The 25,367-nt window shown below is 40.4% G+C and overlaps 1 protein-coding gene across 5 annotated transcripts in view; it reads left to right on the plus strand.

The window, feature by feature from the left end:
• Window positions 1-25,367, plus strand: part of lamb4 (laminin, beta 4) — a 79,601-nt gene that overhangs the window by 1,148 nt on the left and 53,086 nt on the right. For 3 of the 5 annotated variants that reach the window (XM_026172276.1, XM_026172280.1, XM_026172279.1), the window contains exons 2-14: window positions 7,751-7,828; window positions 9,171-9,361; window positions 10,072-10,207; window positions 10,480-10,553; window positions 10,697-10,885; window positions 11,112-11,175; window positions 12,776-12,990; window positions 13,568-13,688; window positions 17,266-17,454; window positions 18,537-18,692; window positions 18,833-18,936; window positions 20,309-20,388; window positions 20,688-20,892. In XM_026172276.1, the coding sequence (XP_026028061.1) occupies window positions 7,807-7,828; window positions 9,171-9,361; window positions 10,072-10,207; window positions 10,480-10,553; window positions 10,697-10,885; window positions 11,112-11,175; window positions 12,776-12,990; window positions 13,568-13,688; window positions 17,266-17,454; window positions 18,537-18,692; window positions 18,833-18,936; window positions 20,309-20,388; window positions 20,688-20,892 (1,746 nt within the window). In that variant the 5' untranslated portion in view covers window positions 7,751-7,806. Of the gene's footprint in view, window positions 1-5,938; window positions 6,002-7,750; window positions 7,829-9,170; window positions 9,362-10,071; window positions 10,208-10,479; window positions 10,554-10,696; window positions 10,886-11,111; window positions 11,176-12,775; window positions 12,991-13,567; window positions 13,689-17,265; window positions 17,455-18,536; window positions 18,693-18,832; window positions 18,937-20,308; window positions 20,389-20,687; window positions 20,893-25,367 lie in introns of those variants that run through there. The other 2 variants (XM_026172277.1, XM_026172278.1) reach the window with 2 other exon arrangements.

A 25,367-nucleotide genomic window follows, 5' to 3' on the forward strand; every position in this document is an offset into this window, starting at 1 on the left:
TAGTTGGATGTCGTCAGCATAGAGATGATAGGAGATATATTTATAGCGCTTAATAATTTGGCCTAGGGGAGATACATAAAGTAAAAAGAGAATTGGACCCAGGACAGATCCCTGAGGTACCCCACACGGCAAAACTGTTGATTCTGACGTGACATGATTCATGCAAACAGTAAAAGATCTCTCAGACAGATATGATATAAACCATTTTAAAACAACACCAGTAATCCCAAACAAGTTCTCGAGTCTGTTTATCATGATGCTGTGATCTACAGTGTCAAAAGCAGAGCTGAGATCCAGCAGGACCAGCACTGTGTGCTCTCCAGAGTCTGCTGCCATCAACATATCACTGGATACTCTAAGTAAGGCCGTTTCAGTGGAATGCAATTTATGAAAACCAGACTGGAAAGTGTCCATAACAGCATTTTTATCCAGGAAATAGTTAAGTTGTTCTAGTACTACTTTTTCTAAAATTTTTCGATATAAAAGGCAATTTTAACTTGTAATTCTATGTTATAACAACAACTTCAGTCATCTATCGTCAAACTGATATAGAACAATATGTTGAAATAACAAACGTCTAGAATTACATTTTACAGTGCACAAAGACATAAACACAAAGCGTTTATGGATCACGGATCAGGATCAGTGAGATGTGGCTTTCTCACCCGACAGCACGGACACGGTCGTGGCTGAAAGCCGACAGCTCGCTGATTCTGATCCGTTGGCCGGTCCGCGTTTTGTGTTTACGCCCTTTTTGCACTGATTCTGAAGCTGCAGCTTTTATCTCTGTCCAAACAATATTGACTGAACTGTGGTGTAATCTATATGGATGTACATGCATGCGCCACTAGGCGGCAGTACTTACCCACAAACAGGAAATGGGTTGGCACGTGAACAGCCACGAGAAAAACTGCATTAAAGATTGTTGTTGCTCCACGTTATCACTTGAGCAGGAGTTTTATTCAAGAGCCCAACACAACATGAAGCAGCAGCAAAAGAAGATCCAAACTACGCTTCACATAAACATCGTCATGGATTCACTCTGACTTTTGCTGTTTCGCTTCGAGCGCGGTAAAAATCACACTTCATGCACAGCTCTCTCGCTCTCTCTCTGTGATGGATGCATGCAACCACACAACTGAGATGCTTGGTAATATTCATTTGGTCTTTTGTCTTATGTTTACGTTATGCTCTAAAGCTTCTGTGATCATAAGTTAACTAATTTGATATTTTGAGTTTACCTGTAATGCATGACAGCACTAAGCTATAGCCCAAATGGTGGCATAGACTTTGCTTTGCATGTTATTTTATATAGGTATGTTATATTGATTATATTTCTGCTCTTTCGGAGTTACCTGACCTCCGCTCCAGTCCTTCCTGGTTTGGCTGAAAGAGGAGGCTGAGGGTGGAGCTGGTTTAAATGCAGAAGCCAATAAAGTGGACTGGACCATCTATTGTGATCATGCAGGGGGAATGGGGTTCTTCTTGAATGATGGTTAGCTGTTATCTCTTTAGTTTTCACCTTTGGTGTATATAATGGTTTATTCATTTGCTATATAACTGGAGCTGTTTCTCATTTGGGCAGGTCAGTTTGTTGAGTTATGTTTTTGTTAAGTGACTTTTGAGTAGCATTCTGTTAAGTTAACCTCTTTTATGGGCCCACTTGGTTCCTAAAAACTTTATTTTTTGTTATTTTGAATTTTTGTAATCATGTTGTCCTTTTTGGGCGTATAATAAAACCCATTTTTTTGAAGATTACATTTGTGCCTGTGTTCCTGGCTGCTTGGATCATGACACTCTCTCTCTCTGTATCCCGTCTAAAAATCTGTTTTCTGCATTATTCGCTTGCTTGTTACGCACAAGTCTACCACTGTTTACAGCCTGTCGGACGCTGTTTGTTTCCTTTCACTTACTTCCAAAAAGAAAGCCTAATTTCTGCTGTTAAATACTGAACATATTTAAACTTTTTAAAAATTAGAAACTTTTGCTGTGTCTCTAATCCAACCTCTGTAACCTTGTTTCACTTCAGCAGCATCAGGTAATGTTCAGATGTTGATTCATGGTTTTCTTTCGTTTTTGATGTACTGCAGAATATTTTTATAAAATCCAGGGCAGGAAAATCACCTTCATGTTTCTCTGTTTTATCCTCAGCTACTTTGACACAAAGGCCTCTGCTGTGACGCTCACACCTTTGATAAAGTCTGGCAAGTGTCAGCTTTCTTTTTATAGATATAAAAATATGGATATGTAGTGATGCATGATCAGAATCCAATCGTGGAATCGATTCTAGAAATCAGTGACGATACCGAGCCCTAACAGTTACACAATCATATCAAAAGTTTCCACTTTCTCTTTTGTATCAGACACACTGAGAAAATATTCGGGATAAATAACCATGAAAAGAATGTATATATTCAGTTTAGAGGTTTACACATCACATCATTATAATCACAGAGCCTGTTTCACTAGAATCGTCCACTTGATGGCGCAGTAGAGCAAATGAATCATCACAATGCTTCAAACCATAAATCGACCAGTTGGATAGAAGCTTCAGTTCATCACGAAGCTTCATCTCACTAACACTACTCACCAAGTCCCGTTCAGTTATGTTCTTATTATAGTTGTAATAAGAGTCTGAACACATATTTTACCCATTTTACCTGAATTAACACGAAAACAGTGAAGCAGCAAGTTTAACCTTTCACATGTTTTTAAACACAAATGAAACACTATATCATGAATTGCATCATTGTTGATGTTTTTTAATTAGTTTTTTAACCATTATGATCTATTTATTGATTATTTATCACCTGTAATCTATTTCTTATGACTGTTTTTACTAGCAGGCTTTATTTATTGACAGCTATGTTTACCAGGGTTACATAGAGCTGCTCAAAGCTCATTCCTGTCTGGAGAGCTCATAGTGCAGGAGGCCAGCTCGTCCACTAGAGGGCGCTGTTACACAGGCACACACTCACATTCAAACATTTAACAGTAACGTGTGAACGACAGAGACTTTAAACGAGAACCTGAATATGAAAACAGAAACACTGTGACCACAAACACCGATGACACACTGTGGATGTGACGTCACAGTGGGCAGTTACACACTCTTTAACACACACCTCTCTGATTTCACCTGAACTCACACTTTAATAAATTCACCTGCTGATCTTTATTCACACACGGACCGGGCCGCACCTCCACAGAAGAAAATACAGTCAGATGATCCTGACTTCTCAGCAAAGGTTCACATCATTCATAAACTCATTAAGACAGTGCACCATTTAAAAAATATTTCGGGGGACGTTCCTCCTCCCTCTCTGAACAAGATAGTTTAATAGTTTAATTATTTTACACTGTTACTGATGTGATGTTCTATAAAGTGGTTTTAATAAAATAAAAAAAGAGGCAAAATTTAGTTTGTTTCTTTATTCAACTTTTGAACAGTGGGACTCAGTCAGTACATATTCAGTTAATGCAAATTATTTACACGGCAGTGCACTACAAGCATACATCTAGACTCCACAGTAACAGGTGGGGGTTTTCTTTTTTGAGGACGGCTCCTTTTACCTGTCACTACAGATGGTCTGTTTATGTTTTGATCAAGAGCCTTTTTTTGGGCAGCTGAAGAGGAGAAGTCTATCTTATGGCCAACCTCTGGCTGTATCTTGGTCACATTACCCAGCAAAACCCAGTATGCAGGTTCATCTGTAACAGTCCTTTTGCCACGGATCAACACTGTTGCTTCTACTTTAAACAGAAGAGCAGTGACGTGGCTGCAGGTCTCTGCGACTCCGGCCATACAGGTGCAGCGGGCGGCTTCAACCTTCCCTGTGATGCTCACAGTGACCCATGGCTGCAATGCTGGTTCATTCAGGCTTAGAGTGCAGCACCTGAAACACACACAAAGTTCATTTAAAGACAAGAACTATGAGCCAAGGCTGACACAAATGTGTTTAATCTACTTTATCATAAATGTAACAAAGTGTCTAGAAAGTTAGCACATGTAATTTTTCATTTCTTTATGTGTCCATCTATAGAACGCTGCAGGTTATAGTGTAAACCTGCCTGTTCTGTCAGAAACCTGCCTGCAGAAAATGAACCTAAAGTATGTAATGCAAGGATGTCATCACTGTAGAGATGGAGAAAGCATAAAGTGACAATTATGAATCACTTAATATGATAAGGAGATTCTGCAGGTCATTGATCAATATATAAAATTAAAATAAAATGTATTTTTAGTGACACAGGATACAAACATGTAAGCAAGATGTGTAATTAGGATTATTTATAATAAATATGAATAAATTAGTGCAATTTCTTTAACCATAAAGAATAACTAAATCCTTCAGGACAATGTCTCATCAATGCACTGAACTCACTATGTTATCCCTCTAACAGCCTCCACATGTTCTCACTGTAATTTCCCCTCATGAATGAATTTATGCTGCACTAATCTGAATGTTTGCAGGGAAATCAAACGCATTTCACTCGCAGTACTCGAGCTGACTTACCTTTGTTTGAATGACGACTTGTACGCGCTGACTCCACAGACAAGGTACAAAATAGCGCTAGGTGTTCGGGGTTTCTACTCCACGGCCGTATTTCATACGGGTCCACATTTCCAATGCACGCTATTTTCTGCAAGTACAGCTGCTTTGCCTCTGAATGAAATCGGTCTCTATACAGTTCATTCTCTTTTGAGCTGCTTTTAAGCATCTTTCTTGTAGTCGTGGTTCCAACACAGTGTGTTTGTTTTAATTCGTAGATTGGCGCTGCGCTCCCACAATGCATCTGTGTGACGTCAACTCCAAAGCCCTATATAAACCTAGTGGGAGTGACCCCCCACAGAGGGACAAAAGGACCCCTGATGATCCTCTAATCGCCTGAGCCAAGGTGTGAAACTGGGTGTGGGTCCCAATCAGCCAGAGTTTCGGGTGGGTTCATTGTGAAACCTGGCCCCACCTTATCATGCGAATTCCTGAGGTCAGATGGCCCAGGATGTGAGTGGGCGTTAAGGCGTCTGGGAGGGATCTCAAAACTGGATTATAGATGGCAGAGAGTTGGTGTCGTAAACCCCCGCCTCTGTTCAAAGATGGTCGCTCACAGTGGACATAGATGCTTCTTTCACTCCTCTTTCAAACCATCTGTCCTCTCTGTCCAAAATGTGAACATTGGCATCCTCGAAAGAGTGTCCTTTATCCTTAAGATGCAGATGGACTGCTGAGTCTTGTCCTGTGGAGGTGGCTCTTCTGTGTTGTGCCATGCGCTTGTGAAGTGGCTGTTTGGTCTCTCCAATGTAGAGGTCTGGGCATTCCTCGCTGCACTGTACAGCATACACCACGTTGTTAAGTTTGTGTTTTGGCGTTTTATCTTTCGGGTGAACCAGTTTTTGTCTGAGTGTGTTGCTGGGTCTGAAATGCACCGGGATGTCATGCTTGGAGAAAACTCTCCTGAGTTTCTCTGATACACCAGCTACATAGGGGATGACAATGTTGTTGCGTCTGTCCTTCTTATCCTCCCTCGCTGGTGTCTGGTCTTCTTTTCTGTGCCTCTTTGCTCCCTGTAGTCGTATGAATGGTAAACTACACTCATTGGCAGCAGCATAGGCACATTTAAAATTTCTTCTGAAATTTTCCCTCTCTAGTTGTATTTATACTGGTCTGGAATTGCACACTAATAAGCACTTCACTGCATGTCTTGCTGTGTATGATTGTGTAACTGACAAATAAAATTTGAATTTGATTTTATTTTACCTGCTCTTTTTGTTCTGGTACAACATGACAAATGCGAAGATAAAAAACCCTCCCAATCCCTCTCCTATGAGAGTTATGCCTGTGCAATATTCTCTCTTACACACACCGACTTTCTCACTTTCTCTCTTTGCCTTTTTTTTTTATCTCTCACACTGATAAGTACAGCCTGAGGCTGCATATGTCTCAGGTGTGCTGTTACTTGCCCAGATGTGTTCTTTCTTTTGCGATGGAGGCAGAAGTAGGTATGTTCCATATTTACTCTAATTAAGTCTATCAACTATCTTTTAAGTCAAAACTCGACCTGCTGTTAGAAAAGTCAGGCAGCTTTGTACCTCATATGATCAGCTGATTTGTTCAATTTAACTGGAATAATTCGCATTTCATAGAACTGTAAGCCTGCAAACAGTATTTTGTGAAGCGTTAATTGCTCTGCACTGAAATGTATTTGGGGTTGTAGATATAATTGGTAATTAATAGTTGGTGTGTTAAATTGTGAACCTATGAATTTGTTTTATCGTTTCACTATTCTAAAGTAGAAATTAAAGGTTGGTGGGTATTTTCAGTGTACATATAAATGTTACCACCAAGTTTTTGACAGTTTTTGTCATTCGACAATTGTACTTTTTAAATATGTTCAAGGTCCTGTCAGACCATTCTAATCGATTGTGGCTATAAGGATGTGTGACAGATCACATCAAGATATTTATCACTTTAAGTTCATACCTATAAACAATATTCCCAGGAGCATGATAAATATTCAGTACTTCATTCCATTACACACACACACACACGCACATCTTGAAATGTAATTTGCAAATCCTATTTAACTTGTGCAAAATTTGTGAGCATGAATATTTAGAGTATTTGTATTTTTCGTGTTAGGCATTCTAAGGAGTCCAGAGAAAGCTTTGTTTTTGCACATCACTAACACGATTAAGTCAGTGTTTTACATGTAAATCACGGAGAAGTTTGAATGATGAGAAACACTAGCTCCCATCTGGATTATGCCTTTTCCTGGGAAAATTGTTTTTGTTATTAATTTTTTACCTACCTTTTTAACCTTTACAGTGTTCCAACTGTTTCGAAAAACAAGTTGGAAATCTGTTTATATTTACTATGTTGTGAACATACTGATCCAACATACCTATCCACTTCTGTTTCCCATAGCACTTTCCCTGCAGGGGACAATAAAGCTAACTTAGAAACAACACAAAATGATAACTTGCCTCTCCATAAAGAACTTGTGCAATAAAACTGGCTTAAACGCATGGAAGGTGTTGAAATGTTCAGCAAAACTTCATTTTCCTTTCATTCCTGTGAAAGTGCATCAGTCCCCTCAGGGGGTTGCATTTGATTGCTCTGTGAAAACATACTGCTCTGTCAGGCTCTTTTATTTAAATGGGAGGAGGCATATTATATTCAACCAATACCCCACTTTCTTTTATTCAGTTTGAAAAAAAAGAAAGAACTAGCATTTAATCGAAGGTTAGCAGATTTTTCATAACCATTTTCTAGTTATAGTACATGAGATTACTATCTTATTTACAAATCACTTTTTCTTTATTTTGTCATATATGGTGACATTAATGATGACATATTTGTCATGTGCTTACTAGAATTGTTTGTCTCATAACACAATTAAAATACAATATCTGTTTCAACTTTTCCAGGGGACTCCACAGTGTAAAGATAGAGACTCAGTTAACAGAGCAGCCAACAGCAAATGAAATGTTAAGAGGCTGGATAAGAGTCAATTCAGAAGTGATTATTGTTGTGAACTGCTCTATCAATAAAACAGAATTGAACTGTTTATTGATAAGAACATGAAAAATTATCGGTGTGATTTTTATTTGTTTCCCTTAAATGTGTTTGGTTTTGTTAAATATACATTTTATTGTTTATGCAGATAAAACTGACCTTAGATTAGCAATCACGAAATGAGTAATTTAGCAATAAATGTGATGAAGATGTTTACATGTTTTTGTGCTCAGAGTAAGAAGAATTTGCTAGAGATCTGTGGAATCTACCTGACCAGCCTCAGCACAACATGATCTTTCACTTTTTCATCGGTAAGTTCAGTTTCTAATCACTGCCATATGTTTTCTGAACTTTCACTCAGTGAAGGAAGGACCATTAAAATCACTAGAGCTTGGAAACAAAGCACCTGGACTTCTTTAAGTTTCCTGAAGACAGTTCACCTCGCATCCAAGAAGCGTCTCCAGTTATAAAATGAAATGGTGGAGAGCCCTGGGTATTTAAACCCTAGTAGGAGTGATCCCAAAAGAGGGCCTGGGAAGGATCTCAAAACTGGATTATAGATGGCAAACAGTTGGACACTTCCAGTGCAGGACCCCTGGGGTGTGGGACAGAGGGAAAGGGTGTGGTGGTATTCTCACTCACTGAAATGAGGGAAACAGGTGTTAGAATGGGTTTCAGATGCTGATCCAAGGTGTAAGTTGTGAATTGCAAAGTCTTTTCACAGGCGCAGGTGAAGCATAGAGGGATAGGTGGTCAGGGTGAGGTGCAAAGGTAATCCAATGAGTGATCTGTTAAAGTCAGAGTGCTGGGTGGGGAGCAAGGCAGGTGAGCATAGTTGGAGAAACTGCGAGTTGAAGCGATTGAACCAAGGCAGGCTATGGCAGTGAGTCTCAGCAACATCCGGAGATTTTCTGTGAGAAGAAAGTCAAATTTAGGAATAACTATAACCGCGACTAATGAGGGCTAGCAGACAATCTGGGCTGCCGGCTTAGGTGCAGCCTTTCAGCAGTGATGCGGCAGCTCTGCCCAGAGGTGGAAATGCCAGGATTGTGAAAAAAACCCAGCACTCACGCAAACCATGACAATTCCAATCACTTTCTTTTCAAACTCTTTACCATGACCTGGATAACAAAACATTAGAATTCAATGTTTAATCTAACAATGAATAAAACTTCCTGTAAAGAAAGTGACATTGCAGTTCTCATGTTGTGAGATGTGATGTCCAACACCTGCAGGTGCACCTCCTCTTTGAGGAAAAGTCCAAGTTGTTATGGCCAGGGCAGGGAGCAGTTGTCAGGTTGATCAGGTGTGCTGTTCAAGGTATTTTAGCTGAAGATTTGCAGACATGCAATCACTTGTTGAAGGTTTTCCTCTTGTTGTCACGTGTTTTTCTTCCCAATCTATTAAATTTAAACTTATTTTTAGTTCTCATCATAACTCTTGTAAAAACAAAAATGTGAACACCTTTCTCCTTCTAGAAAGCTATAATTTAGAAAAAAAACACTTCACTGTGACGCTTTGGAAAAAAGGATCGATTTAACGATATGCTGAAATATTTAAACTGCAGACAACTATTTTATTTTTATGTCTGTTAAAAGACCTACTTTCCCGAGTCTGGAAGAAATGTCCAATACCTCAAATGTCTTTGGTCAGTTTGTCTCTCTGCAGCTTTCCTTCCAGCAGTTCACCTTCAGGACTACAAGGACTTCCAGGACCCATGCCCCATCAGCTCCTGTAACCCCCAGCTGGGTGACCTGTTGGTGGGTCGTGCTGCTCAGCTCTCAGCGTCATCCACTTGTGGTCTGGATGGACCACAAAATTACTGCATCATCGGATATCTGGAGGTCAAATAGAAAATTCATACACACAAAGTGTGTGTGTGTGTGTGTGTGTTAAGTGAAGCAAGATATGTCAGCCTGTGTGTGAATAAACTACAGCTGAACTCATTTTCTCTTTGATTGATGTTTCTGGCTGGTCTTCATACTGAAGCATGTTCAGATCTGTGTCTTTATTATCTGACGCTGTTCTCTTCACCCTGAGGATCATTTCCACCTCTCCCGTCGTGTATGCTTTTCTCTTTATTTTCTTTTCCTTCTGATGTATCGTCAATCTTTGCATTATTTCTCCAGCATTCAAAGTTCTTCTGACTGGTGAATCACCCGAGCATGAAAAGGCTCAAAGGATGAACAAGTAAAAATAACAGACAACTTGGCAATGATCCAGTTTTAAATTGTATGTTCAGGCTCTTCAAGCACAGCTTAAAGCATGACTCTGTCTTCTACATTGATCAATAACAAAATAAATTTGTTATATCATGGAAGATGCTATTTTTGCCTGGGCTAATAGCCTGTTCCATGATTTGTAGGCGTTGGTATAATGAAGAAATAAGCATTACCTCCTTTATGGTGATTGAAATACTTAATAAATGAAATTAACTACAATAAACTACATGAAATATCATTACTACTAAAGTAATGATATTTCATGTAGTTTACTTGTAGTATTATAAACCCAGAGGTAATCATTGATCAGGCTGGTTTATGTTTATTCATAGGAGGGGCAGAAATGTTTCACATGTGACTCTCGGCTACCATATCATCGCTACAACAGCCCAAACAGCCATCGTATTGAGAATGTCATCACAAATTTTGACCTCGAGAGAAAGCTGAAGTGGTGGCAGTCGGAGACTGGTAAGTTTGAGTATTTCTGCAACAACAAACTGTCCAATCAGAGGGAGAAGGAAAACTATGTGAAATCAATATATTAGTTACAAAAAACATTTTGTTTAGGTGGCAGAATGTGTTTGGGTAAGAGAAAGCACTTAGCTGTGCAACTCTACCCCTACTGCTCTGTGTGTGACAAAGAAACACGACTTACTGTTTGTGGAACGTTACAGTTAAAATATGCTATCACAAATAATCTGCAACACTGTAAGTCTGCTCTGTGTTTGCCTTCTGTGCAGGAGTTCATAATGTCAGCATCCAGTTAAATCTGGAGACTATGTTCCAGTTCAGTCACCTGGTCCTCAGGTTCAAGGTATACCTCTAAAGCGTACTGAATTTAATGTTTTTAGGGAATTAACTTAATGTTAGTCAAAAAGTCGTATGAATAGAAAAGAGCCTACACCTTTAACATTTGCCTAATCAAACATTAAAATAATGCTAATCTGCTCTGTGCAGAGTTTTCGGCCAGCAGCCATGTTGGTGGAACGATCAAGGGATTTTGGGCGAAGTTGGACAGTTGTCCGTTACTTTGCAGAAGACTGTTCTCTTCATTTCCCTTCAGTGTCGACTGCGCCCGCCAGGAGCATCGATGACGTTGTCTGTGACAGCAGATACTCTGGATCAGAACCATCCTTAGTTGGAGAGGTAACAATTGTAACTACAGCCAGTGTGAACATGAGCTTTTTTCTATAGCTCCCCTGGGCTTCAGTCATTCTGGACTTTGTCATAAGAATTCATTGAGACAAAACTGAAACTAATTCACAGGAATGATAAAATGATGAAGTAATATAACAGCAAAGCATTAATGATGCTTTTTTATACTGGTTCTGTGTAAGTAAATATGTTTGTATTTCTTATATTTGTCCTCTAGGTGGTCCTGAAAGCTCTTGATCCTGTCTTTAAAACAGAAAACCCTCATGCACCGAACATCCACGGTGAGGTTTTCCTAAATAGCTGTCACTGTGTTTATATGTAATAATAATAATAATGGATTGCATTTATATAGCGCTTTTCTAGACACTCAAAGTGCTTTACAATTCCACTATACATTCACTCTCACATTCACACACTGGTGGAGGCAAACCATAGTTGCCCTGGGGCAAACTGCGGGGGGGGGTCAGGCTTATTTCTTTTATAACGTTTTAACATGGGAGTCTAAGGCTACATTCACACTGCAGGCGAAAGTGCATCAAATCTGACCTTTTTGACCCTATGCGACCCATATCCGATCATGGTATGACAGTGTGAACAGATCCGATCTGGGTCACTTTCGTATGTGGTGCTGAATCTGATACATATCTGATGTTTTAGAAAGCGACTGCAGTTTGAATGATCATGTCGCATTAAATCCGTCTTTTACATCACTGACACAGGACAGACGCCAATTATTAGCACCGGAGAAGTGCACGAGAAGACATCGTGAACACTTCCTGGCCAGCAAGTGTAGATGTTAGTAAAACTGTTGGGAAGACAACGTTGGAGAAACGTGAACATTTTATTTGTACTGTATAATCTGCAGATTCTGACAGAAATCTGCAGCTATCCTTTAAAGCACCGCTCCTCTCTAAAACAGCAATAAGGATAATTACTAGGCCATATGTAAATAACAAAATAACTTTATAACTTAAAGCAAAATTGGGAAACATAAGGTCTGAAACAAGTCTTTATATTAAGGTCCATCAGTCAAACAATATTGCTTGCTCTGGGTCTAAACGGAGCGCGTTGTGTGTGACATCTCTTTGCGCATGCGGGCCGCTTTGAGGGTTCACACTAGGGCGTGTTTGCTGTCACATTTTATTTGTAGTGTGAACGAGCAGACCAAAAAAATCTGATTTGATCAAAAAATCGGAATTAAGCATTAAGACTTGCAGTGTGAACATAGCCTAAGGGGACCAATGTGCTGCGAACATTAGAGGAACTGCAGGTTTTAGTCTTTCACCCATTTTTTTGCCTCAGGGGTTTACGCTCTTTAACAAGAGGTACAATAGATGTCTAATGAGCCTCCAATAAATGTATCATTCACTAGCTGGGCCCACGTCGTTATTTGAGGTTTAACAGCTTTTTTTGAATAGATAATAGTGAATGGCTTAAACATGAATTGAACTGCAGTTTGGAGTTGAACTGGAGGCGTCTCCTAGGCCTGGCAGATCCCTCATGTACTAATGTGAAGTGAAGAAGTGAAAGACTTGAAAAAGGAGAGGGAGAGTGGTGCACGAAAACGAGACAAAAGAGCTTGTAGAAATGTATATATATATATATATATAAATATATATATAAATGGTTATATATAGATAAGAGCTGGAAGGGGCGTGTTTAGAGGCGTAGTCCCCCTCCTGAAATTCAGAAAATGTATCTCCAATTATGTTCTCTGCATATTCATCATTGGGAAAAACTTCCCAGCGACAGACTGAAGATAGACCCTAACAAATGGCGCTCAGCAGCCCTGACACTTTTAATGTGTCTGTCAAATGGAACATTTTAATGGGAATAGGGGAAACGTGTAAAACTGAATATTGTTCTGATCATCATCCTCAGATCTGACCACCGTGACAAACATTCGGGTGAACTTCACACGTCTTTTCACACTTGGTGACACACTGCTGAGTCGAAAACGCAGGAACCCTCAGGACAAATATTACTATTCTGTTTACAACATGGTGGTTCAAGGAAGCTGTTTCTGTAACGGACACGCCAGCCAGTGTGTGCCCATGGCTGGAGTCCACAGGGACGTTTTCACCCAGCCTGGCATGGTATGGAGTAGAGCCGGTCTGAAATTATTCGTCCTTCAGTGATTAACTTGATTATTTAAAGTGATTAGTGCTTCCCATCTGTTAGGATTAGTACTAGTACTTGTTTTTGTACTTTGTTAATATTTTATAACAATGACTTATTGCATTATTGTGAAGCACTTTGGTTTTAAATGTGCTATATAAATAAAATTGTATTGTATTGTGATTTAATCAATGTTAACGTGCTGGGTTTTTTGTTTTTAACAAACAGCTTTGAAAGGCGAATCAAGAACTTGAAAGTCAGTAAAAAGAAATTAAAGATGAAGGCAAAAATTGAGAGAAAAGATTATATGTATTTGGGCAGCTGTGGCTTAAGAATTAGAAAAAGTCATCATGCATGTGTGACCTCTGCTATCCACAAATCAGTGGTCTTTGGGTAAAACTGGTGTTCTGGCCAGCAGGGGAAAATAGATGGAGTCCTAATATAACCTCTGCACATTTTTAATCAAATGTGTGTATGCATCATTTTTCCCTCGACATCACACTACACCTGAAACTGCAGTTGAGCTCAGCAGGTAAAGATATTTTCTGATTTCAGGTTCACAGACAATGTGTTTGTAAGCACAATACAGCTGGAGAAAACTGTGAGAGATGTCAGGATTTTCACAACGACTCCCCCTGGAAGCCTGGAGGAGAGGGTGCAGCAGACATCTGCCGAGGTAACTCAAATTGACATAAATGTATCACTTTTTAATGTTTTATTTAAAAAAAAAAGAGATTGTTGGAAACATTATCAAAAATATTTTTAGGTTTTTGGCTAATACACAAATGTCATTGTGATTCAGTTGTCAAACTGATGTTTGCAAAATGTTTGCATATTTGCAAAGCCTGAACGTATAAAAAATAAGAAATCAGTTTTCCCTTTCAAAGAACTTTTGCTGAGGCAGCAGAAGGTCAACTTCCTTCTGTAGAAGCTACATCTGTATTACAGATTCATTTTAGATATCAGAATACCTCACATGATATCAAATTACAACTAGAGTAAGTAGTAAGTAGAATTGCTTACATTTGTGGATAGCATATGATTATTAGGGATTTTCAATCATTCTTAAACACATTCCTTTGATGTGAAATGAAATTTTGCTGTCTGGTTAAAAGTCAAAAGTATATGTCCACTTTAATGACTGAATTATTTCTTTTGTTCTGATCTATTTTAGATCCAGACAAAGGTTAAATTAAAATAGATGAAAGACACAAAACTAGAAGCTCAGGTGATGCATTTGATGGTTTTTTGTCCCATTTTAAAATTGAATATCAGCACTTTTCAGTAACAATAAATGGTTCTGTGTGTGGTCATAGAACAACCTTGCACAATTTAAGCATGATTTAGACTTTCTACCACCTATTTTTTTTTATTAATGTTATAATAAAATAATATTAGTAAATTATAATACATTATTTCAGTCTAAATTTTTATTCAAATCATTTTAATTCTAATAAATGTGTTCACCTTGAATCAGAAAAGTAGAACATGAGCAGCGAAAAAGAAGTAAAATAAAATAGCTCTGTTTCCTGTTGCCTCGATTGTAGAGGGGGACTTTAAACAGGAAATAAGCAGGGAAGAGGTCAGCGCGGATTCAGCAGGTAGGGAACATAAAATCAGCTGTAATGTCTCAGTGTGGGGAAAACAATCACAACCATTTCTGCTGAGAGCTTCAGTCCATTTTCTTACACAGCTGAATTCAACCAGATGTGAGCAGATGTTTCCTGACCTGTCCTGGCTGAGTCCATCCTCTACCCTGACAGTACCCTGTTTATGCTGTATTTATATTACACTATAGAGTTGGTATGAATTCAGTCAGTGAGTCTCTGCTGCAATTGATGGAAGCTAACTGTGACCATGATCCCACAGCCACTGTGCAGCAGTCACACTGTTCTTTACTTTGAACCCATCACAGTGCAGTAAACTCTCCTGTTCATCCTGCACTAACCTGCAGCCTTTAAATAACACAGTCTGCCTCAGTTTGTTTAGCAGCAACTTTATGAACAAACATCATGTGTCACGTACAGATTCAGAGACATGAGGACTTCCATGTAGGGCTGCCACAAATGATTATTTTTGCGATTAGTCGACTAATCAGATCATCACCCATTGGACGTAAAACATACAGCTTATTGCACCAGCAGCATCTGCTCTTATATAACTATCATTAGCTTACAGCTGTAAGTGTTTAAGGTCTGTGCTAACTAAAAATAAAGACAAGATGATAGTTTATTAAATTTTAATGAAATTTGCAGATTGTTTCGGTGAAGTTTAATAAACTCCTTGCTATCTAAAATATAACAGGACACCAGAGTAAATTCTGGAGCATCTCACACTTCTGATAATCAGCTGTCTGCTTGACGTTTATTCAGCTGTGTAAAAACTATAACTTTAATCTCAGACAAACCGATTTACTCAGGAACAAATAAAACACTAAAAAAAAAAGCCAAACAATAACATTTTTAAGTTATCTAAGTGACTCATATATCGTGTTTAACCTGAGTAGTGAAAGACGGCGGTGGGTTTGAAAATGATTTGCCGGTGTTCTCACGGGCTCTAGTTAGCCTCGCCCCCGGCTAGCTATCAAGCTAGTGGGTAACAGACGTCTCCAAAAACGTCGGAGCGCTTTTGAAAATATGCGGTGTCCTGATAAACTGAGCAGATATTTGAGGTTTACACAGCTACATTCTCGCCTGAAAATATGTTAAACGTTTATTTTGTGACCCAGAAAGAATAATAAGAGTAACATTAAAACTAACTAGCTGCCGCCATTGTTGGAAACTGAGCTGGGCTGCGCTATGAATTCTGGGTCAGAGCTACTTTTTCTTCTTCGGGGTTTAACGGCAGCTGGCATCCTTGTACATGCAGTGCTGCCATCTTCTGTTTCAGTCCGTTATTACACTCTTAAATCCTGCTACTTATTCCTGCGTCTTTTGGGATCTTACAAAGCTTCAAACGACGCGTCAACTATTAAATCAGTCGTTGAAGATTTTGATAGTCGACGTAGTCGTGACTAGTCGACTAACCGTGGCAGCCCTACTTCCATGTGAGCTTTAAATGAGGATCCTTCCTTTAATTCTAACCTCTCTCCTTTCTCTCCTTCTTTCTTATCTGTCTCCATCTCTGAGTGAAATTAGCTTTCTGCCTTTTCTCTCCCATTAGAAATAAACCAGCTGGACCTTTGACATTATTTATCAACATAAATTAATACAAATTAAAAATAGGAATAGGAGGAATAAAATTCAGTAAAATTTTACACTCCAATCTCATTTTCTGGCAGAATTTTTGGAGTTTAAAATTATAAACCTCTGACCATTATTGTCTACAAGGTTAAAATGTGAATGTTAAACAGCACTTCCTGTTCTTACAGCAAAGAGGTGGCTGGGCAAAAGGAACAATAAAGGATTGTATCAGTTTGGCCAGAAAACATCTTGATGATCCCCAAGAATTTTAGGGAAAATACTCTGGGGACTGACAAGACAAAAGTTAAACTTTTTGAAAGGTGTGCACCCCATTACATCTGGCATAAAACTAACAGCATTTTAGAAAAGCAACATTATAGCTTCATTAAAATATGGTGGTGATAGTGTGATGGTTTGGGGCTGTTTTGCCTTCTCAGCACCTGGAAAACTTGCTGTGGTAAGTGTAACCATGAAATTTGCCATCTACCAAGACATCCTGAAGGAGAATAGCAGGCCATCTGTTCATGACTTCAAGCTGAAGCGCACTTGGTTTCTGTAGCAGGACAATAATCAAAACCCAGCAGCAAGTCCACCTCTGAATGTCTTAAAAAACACTTTGGAGTGGCCTAGTTAAAGTCCTGACCTTAATCCAATTGAGATGCTGTGGCATCACCTTAAAAAGGCAGTTCATACTCCAAAAACCTCCAGTGTGGCTGAATTACAACAATTCTGCAAGGATGAGTGGGCCAAAGTTCCTCCACGGCTGTAAAAGTGTCATTGCCAGTTAATACAAATGCTTGATTGCAGTTGTTGCTGCTAAGGGTGGTCCAACCAGTTATTAGGTTCAGGGGGCAATCACTTAATCACACAGGGCCATGATGGTTTGGAATTGCCCCCCCGTAATAATAAACCACTAAATTTAGAAACTGCGTTTTGTGTTCCGTTTTGTTATCTTTGTTTTATACTTAAATTTGTTTGATAATCTTAAACACCTCTGTATCTTGTTTGTTGACATGATTATTTTTTTCCATAACTTTTATACTTTAAAATGCTGTTTTCTGTCTTTCTTAGCATGTAATTGCCACAGTCACTCGGACTCGTGTCACTTTGATGCAGCTCGTTACGAAGCGACTGGAGGTGTGAGCGGCGGTGTGTGTGATGACTGCGGCAACAACAGGATGGGGCCTCAGTGTGAACAGTGTCAACCTTTTTTGTATCAGGATCCGCAGAGAGCGAAGGATGACCCACAAGCCTGCATACGTAAGCTTTTATTGTTATTTTACTTTTTGAATATTCATGCTCTCACTGTTCCTGTAGAAATGAGTCTCACCTTTTTCTGTTTCTATTATTTTCTTTCATTGCTGAAGTGGTGCGGCTGGATGTTTGTCAGAATGCAGCTCTTTATGGGATATTTTCTATGTTAACAGTAATGTCTGAATGTCAAACCCAGTGCTTTATGACTTTTACCAACATGGTGCAGTAACAGTCTCCATTAACTCAGTGAAAGCTGATAGTAAAATATGTTTATGGTACAGGTATTCAGATATTCGTTAAGTTGCTTGAAGACATTTCACCTCTCATCCGAGAAGCTTCTTCAATTCTAGGTGGAGAATCCCAGAGTTCAACCATTTGACCTTAGAACTGAAGAAGCTTCTCAGATGAGAGGTGAAACATCTTCAAGCAACTTAAAGAAGTCCAGACGCTTTTCTTTCCAAGATCCTTAGACTACAATGACCTGGATGACTGAGAACCTTCACAGACAGTTGTTCTGGTAATTAAATCTCAGCAAGTTTGTGGCTGATGGAGTCGTGCTTGGTCCATGAATTTGACTTGGTCCATAAGCTGTTTTCTCATCAAATGGGCTCCTCACCACAGCCCATAATGACGCTTAGGCCGGTGTCCCAGTGGACCGATAAGTCCACTCCTGGCTCCAGTATAGCACTACATTTCTGGTCAAGATGGCAGTAGATTTGGGTGTAGTGTTTTTTTCAGTTTATCACAGCTATGGTATCATGCATAACTTTTGTCGCAAACAGAATGTGTGTAATTGCCAATTTCAATCACAGTTGTAGCAGACTGTCTATCTGTAGTTGATGGCACAATAACGAGAGCACTGTTTATGTTGATATGACTGTAGCCTCAGGAGGAGGGTGATTACCCAACACAGATCAGCCCCTTGTTTCTCAGGGAAGCTGTCTCATAACAAGATGATGATTATTGTATGGTCTTTAATTTATAATGTTGTTTTGATCTGGTCCTTTAGAAATAAATCTGCATTGAGTGAAATGACGTAACAGCTTTGGGATGATGATGTCATACCATGTAATGGTGATGTGTTTCAGCATGTAACTGCGATCCAGCTGGTTCACGTGGCGGCGGTCAGTGTGACGCTCTGAGCGGTCAGTGCGTATGCAAAGAAAATGTGGAGGGTCAACGTTGTGATCGCTGCAAACATGGCTTCTTCAGCCTGAGGCAGGATGACCCCACGGGTTGTCAGGGTGACCAAACAACTTTATTTGTCCTGTTGTCATTCTCAACAAAGGAGCTCCTGCTTGTGTGTATATGATGATTTCAACGAGCTGAAGGTATGAGCATGACAGAAACTTTCAGGCTGACTGTGTGTGTGTGTGTGTTTCAGCGTGCAGGTGTCATCCTTTGGGGAGTGTTGGGTCATGTGATCAGCTAACAGGAACTTGTGAATGTGACCCAATGGCAAGTGGACCGCTGTGTGATCGGTGTCTGGTAGGCCACATCTGTAAAATAAGTAATTTACTCTTTAGCTTCCTTTCATCCTCATTAAATTTAATTGATAATAGAGCTGGGAAATAATTCAAACAAATAATAATCCCAACCTAAGGAATATAATGTACACAGATAGGTAATGCCAGGATTCAAGTGCCTGTGTCCTGCCTGCTTTAGATGTGCCATGGATCCAACACAGCTGATTTAAATGGCTAAATGACTTCTTCAGCATGTCTTGAAGTTCTCCAGAGGCCTGGTAATGAACTAATCATTTGATTCAGGTGTGTTGACCAGGATGAGATCTAAAACCTGAAGGACATTGTCACTTGAGGCCTGGCGTTGCCTACCCCTGTACACTGTTAAGTGCTGATTTTTACAACCAAACAACCTCTGGCTAAGCAGATGCCACAACACAGAGGAACTACCTGGTTAGGCCAGGACGCTGCAGTCTATTTACACCTACAGGCCAGTGGACACTCTTTCAATGGTGAGGATGTATCGTGGACAGGGAGGAATGCTGGTTTGAGCATGGAGTCAAGGAGGCCATTTACAAAACTGAGCTCACAGCCCATTGTTCCTTCAGTGGTTTTAGTTTTAATCATTGTGCAGATGAACTGCTCATAAGGTTGGAAACCTGCAATCAGCTGAGACTGAGAAGTCACATGATGATGACGAAATGTGTCTCCCACTGAAAACATTTCTATAGTTCGTGGACCCCATGGGATTTTCTGGGACTTGGAGATGGCAGTCATAGAAAATAGAGTGGTTGCTGTTGAAACTGCCCCTAGTCATAAAAAAGAGAACTGTGATACACAGCATCAACAGGCTTAAGAGCGCTGGCAGTTAAAGACTGCACAAATTTTTTTGTATACAATATTAAACCCAGTATTTAGTTTCCTCATCAGTTCCACAACACAAGTAATAAAATCTCAAATTTCATCTAAGAAGATACTGAAGTACTAATAACATCAGTTACTGTCATGTAGTGAGAGCATTTTCCATCCCGGATGTGGTAACACGGATGTAGGTAGTGATAACAATGGAAAATCAAAATATCTGAATCACATTAAAACTATCTAATAAATATAATGCTGTGCTCATTCCTGAAGCAGCAAGAAGAAGAAGAACAAAAACTGTATGATTTGAAGGCACATAAAAACTCATTCAAACTCTGAAAGCATTGTCTGAATTTTCAAAATAAATGATGAATGAGTTTTAAAGCATAAAACAGTGTTTAAGTAAACTATATTTTGTCCTTAGTTTGAAATGATTGCCTGGACACAGTGATTCTAAAGCAAATATCACAACATTTTAGCCAGTCTGAGTGAAAGAAAAGTCTGATTTTAATGTCTTTTAATGTGTTTGTGTTCAGCCAGATTTCTGGGGTTTGGGAAACTCTGTGTTCAGATGCTCACCTTGTAACTGTGATATTGGCGGAGCTCACGGCAGCACGTATGTTTTCTTTCTGTCTTTATTTTGTGTGAAACATAATAAAAAGTATTGAATAAAGATCAACAGTCAGTTTGATCTGAATCACAGGTTAGTTTGAGAAAGAAGAAAAATTAACAGGAAGCACCAACTGAATACCAGTAAAATAATCAGAAAAAACAGTTTATTACCTTATAGGTATGGCACGCTGTTGTGAGCTGGAAATTCATCATAAAAGCAGTAATTAGACTCTTAATAACTGACACCATAGAGCCTCCAGTGTGTCACTTCCTGTCTTTTGGGGGGATTTCCTGTCCCGTCAGGTGTTCTCCAGAGGATGGACAGTGTCGCTGTTTACCCAACATGATTGGTCGGCGATGCTCTGACCCTGCACCTGGGTACTTCTTGCCTGCACTGAATTATTTCCTCTATGAGGCTGAACTCACTTTCCCACTGCTAGGAGGAAGGTCTTCTACAATTCCTCCTCCATCGCCTTCTTCTTCTGCTGATCCATCATCTTCTTCTCGGGTGTGTAACAGATGACAAGCCACCTGACACAGAGCTTGGAAAGAAAGTGAATGGAGTTCTTTAAGATAGATAGATAGATGCAGCATTTTGTGAGAAAAGTTGCGAGACATGTAAAGAAGGTAACTAAAAGGAGTATTCAACTGACAATTCTATGTCAACTATTGCAGATGATTTTAAATAAATTTTTAATATCTTGTAGATTTTAGTACAACATGGCGGTGCACATAGTCGCAGTTGTTTAAGGGCCCCCAATTAGGTGATCTTCTTTTTCTTTTTGTTTCCTTTTCTTTTTCTTTTGTTTCCCTTATTGTGTAGCCAAATTCACCTTAAGTCATTGGGAATTATACAACATCAGTTATGACAGCCAGAACCCCGTTACCAGCGATTATCAGTGGATCAACAACATCCCAGAGAACTGCCTGCGGTGCTAATAACAGCAGTCTACATACCACCAGACGCTAATGCTAGCACAGCCCTTGCCTACCTGAACGACACGATCTCCGAACAGCTACGGACATATCCAGAGGAAGTACACATCATCGCAGGGGACTTTAACAAAGCATGCTTAAAAACTGTGCTGCCTAAATTTGTACAACATGTGAAATGCCACATGAGAGGGAATAACACCTTGGGCCATGTTTACTCAAATATTAAGCAAGCCTACAGATATGTTCCCCTCCCCCACCTGAGTATGCCCGACCACCTCTCCCTGCTCATTGTCGCGGCATACACACCACTCAGGAAAAGGACAAAGCCCACCATCAGAAACATTAACACCTTTTCTAAGGAAGCTCTGGCTCAGCTGCAGGACTCTTTTGCCCTCACAGAGTGGCATGTCTTCGAACATGGCGACCTATAGACCCACACATCTGCAGTGGTGAGTTATGCACTGCATGGACACTGTCACCACGGAAAAGTAGGTCCAGGTCAGCCCCAACTGTGAAACCTGGATGACGAGTAAAGTTCAGGAATTGTTAAAAGCACACAACTCTGCATACAAATCTGGGGAGCACGATATGTATATCAGAGAAAGAGCAGACCTTAAAAAAGGCATCAGAGCAGCAAAACCGGACTATTCAAATAAACTATCGGATCACCTCTCAGACAACAACTCCAAGAAGGTATGGGAGGGCCTGAAACACATCACCAACTACAAAGGCAATGGGACAAATACGGATAACATGGACATCTCATTAGCAGAGGAACTTAACCACTTCTTTAGCCGCTTTGAGAGAACTGTAGACACACCTACCATGCACACCGCTCTGCCACAGCCTTCTCTGAGCACAGCCCTCACACATTTACTCTTCAAGAAAACTAGGTTTGCAGAGCAGTACCAGAGAAAAGCTGCTGGCTGAGATGGAATACCTGGGAGTATCTTCAAAGCCTGTGCCGACCAGCTGGCTCCTGTTTTCACCAGACTATTGGACCTCTCCCTGTCACATGCCACTGCCCCTCATTGCCTGAAATCAGCAACAATAGTTCCGAGTCCACCACCATCAGTGCTCCAGTGGTCGCAAAGTTCTTCAAGAAGCTGGTCTTAAAGCACATAAAGGACTGCATCACACCTAGTTTGGACCCCAACCAGGGTCGGCAACCCTGGGCACGCGTGCCACAGCTGGCAAGCTAAGGGTTAACTGATGGCACAACCATAGCTGGACTGGCCATCGGGCATATCGGGCATTTGCCCGGTGGGCCAATAGTGAATTTTGTTTTTATGGGCCAATGTTTTTTTGTTTGTTTTAGTTTTTGTAACAGTATAAACAATGAAAGGTGGTGTATTGGCCAGGTGCTGGCCAATGTGTAAAAATAGCTCAGTTGAAGTTATGAACTGTTTCTGACAGAGAAATAACACCAGGATACTTTTCTAAGCACCTGACACCTGGTAACTGTGCAGGGGCATGTCTAGCAAAGTTTTGCCAGGAGGCCAGGCAGGGCATTAACAGGGAAAGGGGACACATACTTTTCTTTCTTATTCTCATTAAAAATGCCTCGCTTTAAGTTTTTATCTGATGTAAAATGTATAGAAATCATACCAACAAGATGTTGGTGTACATCACTGTCACAACAGTGTTTATTTTCATTAAAAGGCTTTATGATTTTCCCTGCAATACCTGGGGGGCTGGTCTGTAGTCAAAATGACCAGGCTGATTTTTATTTGTCCCAGTCCAGCCCTGGGCACGACATGCAGTGAATTAATCTGAGAAGGTGCATTAAAAAATAAATGGCCGGGCCAGTGGTACACATTGCAAATTAACTAGCATAGACACATTAGTTGTGTCACTTCTTAATGACGGTAACTTGGCTAACAACCCCAACTACCAGGTTCAACGTGTAATTGGCTAAAAATAGCTTCGCCTACCAGTGAGAGGGATGTTGCTAGCTGGCAGTTTTTTCAAGCGATGTTGAAATTTCTACATTCCAACACTTCGAATGCTTCAGGAGCTCGACTCTATGAGGGTCAAAGTTTGCAGAACTACGAACGCAGCGGAAATCCATAGCTGTGCATGTTCATGGAGCTTTTTCACCTGCTGGACATCACTCCCAGTCAAGTTTTACTGTCTTCAGTGTTACGGCCGAGCGGGCCAGGCTGTGGGTGTGGACTCAAATGCAGACACAGAGGGAAGAAAAACGGGTGTGAACACAGTGCTTTATTTGCTGTGCCTAGTGAACTTAAAAAGCAGGAAACTATGAATGGTATGAACTGTGGAAGCTATGAACAGAGAACTGTGAGGCCAAACTGTGAACATGAAACTCGGAGTGCTATGACTAGGTGCTAGATTTCACGGATGGATCCGGGGAATGGGAAAAAGGGGCAGCGGCTTGGATGGAGGTACGCAGTCACTATAATGAGAGGAGACAAGTTGTCAGTGGCAGTCTAGTGAATCACAGCTGAAGGATTAGACTATGGTGGTTAGGGCTTACGCGTTGCAGGTTTAAAGTGTCATGCGAGGAGGGGGTGTCCAGAGAGGATCCAGAATATGCTTGGAGTGAGGGGCTTGGCAGGGAGGCAGGCAGGTGTAGTCCTATGATGGAAAGGAAGCAACCAGATGACAGAACCAGCGTCCAGGCGGAGATGTGAGTAATCTAGGTTGGGAAGCGCGACTGCCAGGTGGGTCCTATGACAAAGAAAACACGGTGAGGAGAAAAGCAGTAGTTAAGGGTTCTCACAAGGGCTTGGCGGCCTAGCACTAACATGAGTTAGCAGAAGATCTGGCAGAGGTCTGTTGTGAATGCTGGTCTTATATGCTGGTGACTTGATTGGAACCAGGTGTGGAAGCTGATTGGAGTCTCTGCCTGAAGGTGGAGCCCAGCGGAGTGGAAAAACCCCGTACTCACCTGGACCATGACATTCAGAACATTGCAGAGGCCTTATTGACAGTATTTGGCTCTACATATCTGTGTGAGCAGATTTTCTCTCACACAAAAAGTGTCGTGAGGTAGCCATCTGAATGGTGGACACTCATAGACCTGTGTCGCTGATTGGAAGACCAGAGATCACATTAACATGTTTATCCCTGTATTAACAAACATGCCATATTGGCCCAGTTTATTTCTCTTATCATTGTTGTGAGGAGACCATAAATAGCATTTATATTTTCTTTTGTACAGTTCATTTGCTGTTACTTTTTATCCATAACAAGAACTCTGTATCTTTTTTTGTTTCAAAATAGCTGATAACTATTCGCTGATAGCTGCCAACATCTGCGAACAAATACTGTATAATTCTATTAAGTTGTTCTATACAGTGTGTAACTGTCAATATAGAGCATTGTTAAATTTATTGCTAATGCAATCATGCAGCACACTGACTTCTGAGGACATTTTAGATGGCACTCATCATCTGAAAGGTTGCCGACCCCTGCTATAAGGCAAACAGGTCCACTGAGAAAGCAATTTCCACTGCCCTCCACTCTGCTCTGCATAACCTGGAGAATGCTGGGACTTCAGTAAGGATGCTCATCATTGATTTCAGCTCAGCCTTTAATAGCATCATCCCAGACATTCTTATAGTCAAGCTGGTAAACTTAGACTTCCCCCTTGCTACATGTGCGTGGTTCAAAAACGTTCTCACAGACCAATCACAAAGAGTCAAGGTGGGCAACCAGAGATCATCCACCCAGCACTGGCTCACCACAAGGATGTGTGTTGTGTCCACTCCTATACACCATCTATACCAGTGACTGCACCCTCACACATCCCTGCAACATCATCATCAAATTTGCAGATGACTCCACTCTGATGGGGCTCATCACCGATGATGACGACACCGCCTACAGAGATGAGATCCAATGTCTGACAGAATGGTGTGACTACAATAACCTAACCATAAACACCAGGAAAACCAAGTAAATGGTCATGGACTTCTGCAAGAAAAAAAACTCATCCCCCTCCCCTATCCATAAAAGGTGACCACATTTCCGAGGACCTATACTGGACAACTAACACATCAGCCCTGGTGAAGAAATGCATGA

This window comes from Astatotilapia calliptera, chromosome 7, assembly GCF_900246225.1.
Source record: "Astatotilapia calliptera chromosome 7, fAstCal1.2, whole genome shotgun sequence".
Classification (NCBI taxonomy): Eukaryota; Metazoa; Chordata; class Actinopteri; order Cichliformes; family Cichlidae; genus Astatotilapia; species Astatotilapia calliptera.